Below are 7,967 nucleotides of genomic sequence, written 5' to 3' on the forward strand. Positions count from 1 at the left end.
CAAAGTAAAAAAGCACGAAAGACATAGGACACAAATATACAGTTATCTTTCACATGTTTCATGTTCCGATATTTTGAGTGATTCTCAACGTGGGAGAATGTATTAGAGCAGTTTCTATTTTAAAATTTCGTATTATTTATAAAGTTAGAAATTTTACTTTAATAAGAGGTAATACTGCTTGTTTGATTTTTTTTCATGTTTTGTATCCTTGATGTCTCACATTGTTCTGGGGCCATGAACATCATGGAAATGGTTGTTTATCTCTTTAGATAAAAGAGGGACGAAAGATACCAAAGGGACAGTCAAACTCATAAATCTGAAATAAACTGACAACGCCATGGCTAAAAATGAAAAAGAGAAACAGACAAACAATAGTACACATGACACAACATAGAAAACTAAAGAATAAACAACACGAACCCCACTAAAAACTAGGGGTGATCTCATGTGGTCCGGAAGGGTAAGCAGATCCTGCTCCACATGTGGCACCTGTTGTGTAGCTTATGTAATAACAAATCCGGTAAATAGTCTAATTCGGTAGGTCACATTCATGAAAGGGAAGGGGATTGTAGTTACGACGTAAGGAACATATGCGATATAATTTGTGAAACGGTTATTCCATAAAGGTCAACCAACTCGTGATGGCGTCCGTAAAATTTAGATAACATATGTGTATTTAAAGAATTTCAACGTTTTATCAGAGTTTTATATGTTTTGTCATTGTTTTATATATTGTACGGATTAAAATACAATAAGGTTTTGGGTGCATCGACATACATTTCTGGTTAATTTGCTCTTCCTGATGAATTATATCAATGAGGTAAACAATACCATTTGTGATCCAATTAAACAAACTAATACATATAATACTTCATAAATGTTCGTCGATTCTCGTTTTTATATAAATTATACCATTGATTTTCCCGTTTAAATGGTTTTACATTTGGGTGGCTTTTATAGCTTGCTGTTCGGTGTGAGGCAAGGCTCCGTGTTGAAGACCGTACGTTGACTTTATCATAAGGTTTACATTTACAAATTATGACTTGGATAAAGAGTTGTCTCATTAACAGTCATACCACATCGTCTTATATCTATAAACATTTTCCGTATAAATAGGAGATTTGTTATAACCTGACTATATTTGCCAGCTAGTCGTTTTTAAAGTTTGTGATGGGTTTGGTGAATAGAGCATAATTTTATAATTTATGTGTTTATATATAAATGTTCTTTTGTACTGTGACTATTGTGTTACAATTGAAACCCTGTAATCGCTCTTCTGTGTCAATAGGTGCTTTATCTAGTGATCAATCATTGTGGCATGGAAAAGCTCTATATTGTACACATGAATGTGTCCTGAATATATATCCCGTTTGAAATAATTTTGGAGTTGAAACTATGTAAACAATGTTGTATCATAAAGTGTTTTAGTCATTGAGGAATCCCAATGGCATTTAAACTCAGTACTCAATATTGTATCATTAAATGCTGTTTTTCCGTGATAAATGACTGAAGCATTGACACTGAGTTCCTCATAATGTGTCTTTAATTCCGTGAAGAATGACTGTGGTGCTGACACTCTGCTTCCTATAGTCTGTTTTGAAGTGCTGTATTCCATGATGAATAATCGAGGTATTAAAACTGTTTACACACTACTTTGTCGTCCTGAAGTGTTTTATTCCGTGAGGAATAACTGTGGGTTTGAAACTCTGTATTACTGTGTCCTGAACATATTATTCCGTTAGGAATAAATGAGGCGTGGAAACTCTGTAGCCATTATTATGTCCTATCAGCCAGAAAGTCTTCATTTGACCCTTTCCCTGTAAACATTAAACTGTTTGCATAAAATACATGTTTGTGGGCTTGTAATGCTAAGTTTTTTTTTAATGTAGGCAGTTATCTTTTCGGCAGTTTTTTATCTATGATTTTCTAGGTAAATATTCGACAGATTACATTTCATTTTTCCTGGGTTTCCTCTGTCTCTTTGTTGAAATCTGTCTTTTTGGTGGATGTCCAAAACACATGGTCCGAATGTAGTAAACATTAAATCAAAGAGAAGTCACAAAAACTTACAACAAACAGTTATTTCATAAGATGAATACATATATCTGTTTTTAATTTCAATATACATTTTTGCATACAGTGGATACCGGTATGAAAAAGGTCACTAATTCAACGAATGTGGCACGTCTTAATGCGATATAAAAGTCAATATATATAGGAAACTAATAATCTATGTAATTTATTGTAATTTGACTGTAACCAACAGGTTATACCTTTATTGTCATGTCACCTCTTTCTCTAATGAGAAATTCCGGGTAAGCTTCTAAAGCTTTTTTTGTTGCAGACGATATCTGAATCATACCAGCTGAAACATAACCAAGTTCATTGATGTTTGTGATAATTAAAACAGTAATGAAGATATAGGGAAATTATAGTAACTTGATATGTTCTGATAATGTTACTGTTGTTTTGCTGTCTCTGTGTTTTGTTTGACGATGGCCACTGACTTTCTGTTTATTACAAATGAAACCACGCAAAGATGGCATTTTCTATATTTTGTGTATAGTAATTGAGCTATTTTATAACTTGTCGTGTATTTTTTCATAGATTTATATTTCACAACTTTTTGTCTGGGAAAATTACGTTTCTTACACACGTTGAAATACGTACTTATACATGTAGTTATGAAAGGTACCAGGCTGAGAACTCAATAAACAAGACGCGCTTTTTGTCTACATAAAACTCACCAGTGACGCTTAGATGAAAAAAGTTATCAAGGCATAAGATTTTAAAATTAAAGAGCATTGAGGACCCAAAATTCCAAAATGTTTTCTAAAATACAATGTACGACTAAGGAAACAATTTATGTCTGGGATAAGAAAATCCTTAGTATTTTGAAAAAATCATGATTTTGTTAACAGAAAATTTATAGATAATGACCACGTTATTGATATTCATGTCAACACCAAAGTATTGACTACTTGGCTGGTGATACCATCGGAGACGAACCGTCCACCAGCAGTGGCATCGACCCAGTGGTGTAAACATTTATGAAAGCTACCAGGCCTATAATTTTATACGCCAGACGCGCGTTTCGTCTACATAAGAATCGCCAGTAACGCGTAAAAAACTAACTCTTTGTTTCAAGGAAACATTTTCATGCAAACAACACAAAGTACTCCTCATTTTTCTGTAGATTAACATAAGTTACATTTATGATAACTGGAAAACCTGAGGCAGTTGAACAAGTTTGTTAATATTAAACGCTTGTGTTCGGACATAATTACTGCACATTCGTCTTTACTAGTTATACTAGTAACACCTGTTTTTGTATTTTTATGAGTTACAATTTATGACTAAAATTAGGTAAGACCCATCGAAACAACATTTGATACAAAAATTTAACAATACTTTTAGATATTTGGATGATATATTGGCTCTCAATAATGACGACTTCAGTATGTATACTAAATAAAGGCAACAGTAGTATACCGCTGTTCAAAACTCATAAATTCATGGACAAAAAACAAAATCGGGGTAACAAACTAAAACTGAGGGAAACGCATTAACTATAAGAGGAGTACAACGACACAACATTAAAAACGTAACACACACAGAAACGGACTAAGCATTAGACAAAATCCTAGAGGAATAACAAATATAACATCAAAACCAAATACATGATTTGGGATAGATAAGTACCGTGACACGTCTTATAGTAATGTGAATTCACACTAGAAAATAAGAGAAAACAAACGACACAACGGAAACACAACGTTAACATGTAAAACACACAGAAACGAACTATAATATAACAATGGACATATTCCTGACTTGGTACAGGACATCCGAATAAGTTTAAACCTCAACGCCAAGTGACGTTATATTTGAAATTGTAAATAATGTCAAAAAATTACGTCACATTTGAATTTGTAAAACAGATCATCAAAAAATGAAACATGACGTCACATTTGAATGAATAAGATAGAATAAGGATTGATTTAAGATTATATTTGAACTAAATACTGATATTACACTTAATAACAATGCACATTTCAATATTTATTAATAGCAAACTAAGGTAACAATTAACTATAAGAACTTTATCCTGTTGAACTTACTTTAAATATAGCTTATACTAACAACGACCACTGCCCTTTCCTTGATCTTGATATCTATATCATTAACGGGAAGCTTAATACTTAAATTTATGAAAAAAGAGATAATTTTCATTTCCTATCGTTAATTATCCATCTTCAGATGCTGACGTTCCCTTGTTGCCATCTTATGGTGTTTATATGTCTCAACTTGGACGATTCGCTCGTGTATGTTGCAACGTATTAGATTTTAGCGAGAGAAATGTATGTATTACTGAACTAACTGTGCACCACTTATTGCGGACCTGTTTTTGTATTGTTATGAGTTACAATTTATGACTAAAATTAGCAAAGACCCATCAAAACAACATTTGATACAAAAATTTAACAATATTTTTAGATATTTGGATGATATATTGGCTCTAAATAATGACGACTTCAGTATGTATACTAAAGAAATTTATCCTGTAGAACTTACTTTAAATAAAGCTAATGATAACAATGACCACTGCCCTTTCCTCGATCTTGATATCTATATCATAAACGGGAAGCTTAATACAAAAATTTATGATAAAAGAGATGAATTTTCATTTCCTATTGTTAATTATCCATTTTTAGATGGTGACGTTCCCTTGTCACCATCTTATGGTGTTTATATATCTCAACTTGTACGATTCGCTCGTGTATGTAACAATGTATTAGATTTTAGCGAGAGAAATTTATGTATTACTGAAAAATTATTACACCAGGGTTTTCGATATCACAAACTGGTCAAAACATTTACTAAATTTTATCACCGGTATAAGGAAATAATTCGTAAATATAACTCAACATGCAGACATCTTATACGTTCAGGTATTTCACATCCAAAATTTTATGGAAATATTCTTTATAAAGCACAAAAATGTCAGTATTCTCCTCAGAAACTAACAAAACCTTTAAATAGACTTATTAAAAGGGGATATAGTTACGATACTGTTGTCAGGTCATTAAAGATTGCATATTTTGGCTTTAACATTGATTCACTGATAGGGTCTTTGCATCGGAACTAAACACATTTACTTCTAAAAAAACAGTTGTTGGCATGACACGGGTTATGTTCTTCTCATATATTTTATGATAGTATGATACTAAACCCCTAACGGGAGGGATTGTACCTGATATTCATATGATGAAGACATAATCTTTCAATCAGTTTAATTGAGGTCTGGAGCTGGCATGTCAGTTAACTGCTAGTAGTCTGTTGTTATTTATGTATTATTGTCATTTTATTTATTTTCTTTTGTTACATCTTTTGACATCAGACTCGGACTTCTCTTGAACTGAATTTTAATGTGCGTATTGTTATTCTTTTACTTTTCTACATTGGCTAGAGGTATAGGGGGAGGGTTGAGATCTCATAAACATGTTTAACCCCGCCGCAATTTTGCGCCTGTCCCAAGTCAGGAGCCTCTGGCCTTTGTTAGTCTTGTATGATTTTAAATTTTAGTTTCTTGTGTATAATTCGGAGTTTAGTATGACGTCCATTATCACTGTACTATTATGCATATTTTAGGGGCCAGCTGAAGGACACCTACGGGTGCGGGAATTCTCGCTACATTGAAGACCCATTGGTTGCCTTCGGCTGTTGTTTGCTCTATGGTCGGGTGGTTGTCGCTTTGACATATTCACCATTTCCTTTCTCAATTTTACATTTATTAAAAACAACAGTTGTTGGCATGACACGGGTTATGTTCTTCTCATATATTTTATGATAGTATGATAATAAAACCTTAACGGGAGGGATTGTGCCTGATATTCATATGATGAAGGCACAATCTTTCAATCAATTAACTGTTAGTAGTCTGTTGTCATTTATATATTATTGTCATTTTATTTATTTTCTTTTGTTACATCTCCTGACATCGGACTCGGACTTCTCTTGAACTGAATTTTAATGTGCGTATTGTTATGTGTTTACTTTCCTATATTGGCTAGAGGTATAGGGGGAGGGTTGAGATCTCATAAACATGTTTAACCCCACCGTAATTTTGCGCCTGTCCCCAGTCAGGAGCATCAGGCCTTTGTTAGTCTTGTATGATTTTTTATTTTTAGTTTCTTGTGTATAATTCGGATATTAGTATGACGTCCATTATCACTGTTCTAGTATACATATTTATAAGGGGCCAGCTGAAGGACACCTACGGGTGCGGGTTTTTCTCGCTACATTGAAGACCCATTTGTGGTCCTTCGGTTGTTGTCTGCTCTATGGTCGGGTTGTTGTCGCGTTAACACATTCCCCATTTCCTTTCTCAATTTTAACAAACAAATACATTTCTGCCAATGACGGCGCAGTTATAAGAGGAAAAAATAACATTACAATGTTCTTATAAAATTCAAAAGTAGAATACAGATGGGTAAATAAGGTAAAACAGTAGAGATTTGATTTACATGCTGAACATATATTACTGAAGTAAATGTAAAAAGTAATAAGTACTAACAAAAATATACAATATGAATCATTGTGTTCTATAAATATCATTATCAATTAATGCAATCTAAGGAATAACTGTCTAACTTGTTTTTGCAAACTTTACCTTTTAATTTGAATTTTCATATAGTATTGTCCAATATAGTATAGAATTTGTATGATCTTGTGATTTCTAGTTTGCTCTTGTTTGGTATTGTTTTTCATTGTCACAAGAGGTTTGAGAGCGCACGCAAACAATAAACCATCCACATTATTTATGTCCTAACATGGAGCCTGTAAATCAGCGGTTATCGTTTGTGACTGTTAGTTGTATACTTTTTTCGTGTAATGCTCTATTTTGAATCAAGCCGTCGTTTTTTCACGTTTGATTTGATTCACATTTTGTCCTCACTGTTTCTTTTAAAGCTTTTTATACGGTATTTATTTTGCTAATGGTGGCTAAGCCATAATCGCTTAAATGCATGTTATGTTTACTAGTTGTATGGTATTCACATTGTCAATCATACAACGTCTCCTACTATTTTATATCATTGCAGTTGTAATTTTGATATCTAATCACATACATGTTTTGACTTATTGATACTATTGATAACTTCGTTTAAGTTATTAAAATATTACTATGCTTCGATCAAGGCAAACCATTTCGTTAAATATCGTTATGCTCACGTTTTCCAGACGATTCCATTCTTGATGCTACATTGACAGTGTCACCAAACAAACAGTAACGAGGCATCTTAGTACCTACTACCCCAGCTACAACTGGACCTATAGACCAAAAAATCTATATAAGAAAATATGGCACGTGTGGTAATGAAAATATTTTCGGGATTGGAGTTTTCATTTTTATTTCCTTAGACCATTATTCATGTGTTATTATCATTGCTTTATCAGTTTTCAATTATACTCTGATATCCATTTTTTTAACACTCCATTATTCTCCTTTATCATGTAAACACTATCAAAACCCGTGGTAATTATGTCAACTGTATCTTAAGTGAAAGTTTACCAGACACTTGTACATGTGTCCACGTTTTGGAAAATAAAATTGAGAATGGAATGGGGAATGTGTCAAAGAGACAACAATCCGACTAAAGAGCATAAAACAGTCGAAGGCCACCAGTGGGTCTTCAACATATATATATTTATATTTTTCATCAAATGTAAATTATAACTCTCAACTGTGTGATTTATTTGTTTCCATTGGTTTTTATTATTATTGTTATTAATATCATTTTCATTAGGGAGCCTCGTTAACCGATTTTCTTAGTTATATTCTTAACTACTGTATCATGAGCCAGTGAACACTGAGTTTGTGAGTTCGAAACTTGCACTGGGCAGATGCACTCGACACCAATATTAGTAAACTAGGATTGTCAAATGGTTTTCTCCGGGCACTCTTG

At 33.0% G+C, this 7,967-nt stretch overlaps 1 protein-coding gene across 1 annotated transcript; it reads right to left on the reverse strand.

Moving 5' to 3' along the window:
• Nucleotides 1-1,311: 1,311 nt before the first annotated feature.
• On the reverse strand, nucleotides 1,312-7,324 carry LOC143057814 (atrial natriuretic peptide receptor 2-like). Its single transcript, XM_076231235.1, has 3 exons — nucleotides 7,234-7,324; nucleotides 2,274-2,365; nucleotides 1,312-1,817 (listed from the first exon to the last, which is right to left on the reverse strand). Exons 1-3 carry the CDS (start codon nucleotides 7,298-7,300, stop codon nucleotides 1,731-1,733), a joined length of 246 nt encoding a protein of 81 aa, XP_076087350.1. The 5' UTR covers nucleotides 7,301-7,324; the 3' UTR covers nucleotides 1,312-1,730.
• Between the last annotated feature and the right edge of the window lie 643 nt (nucleotides 7,325-7,967).

This window comes from Mytilus galloprovincialis, chromosome 13 (genome assembly GCF_965363235.1).
Source record: "Mytilus galloprovincialis chromosome 13, xbMytGall1.hap1.1, whole genome shotgun sequence".
NCBI lineage: Eukaryota > Metazoa > Mollusca > Bivalvia > Mytilida > Mytilidae > Mytilus > Mytilus galloprovincialis.

Bases quoted from the DNA above. Each gene is read 5' to 3' on its own strand.
- LOC143057814 (XM_076231235.1), bottom strand. From the start codon at position 7,300: ATGCCTCGTTACTGTTTGTTTGGTGACACTGTCAATGTAGCATCAAGA. The intron at 2,366-7,233 runs GTGAGCATAACG...GTTATGTTTCAG, and splicing joins AATGGAATCGTCTGGAAAAC to CTGGTATGATTCAGATATCG. The intron at 1,818-2,273 runs GTATAACCTGTT...TAATGTTTACAG, and splicing joins GAGGTGACATGACAATAAAG to GGAAAGGGTCAAATGAAGAC.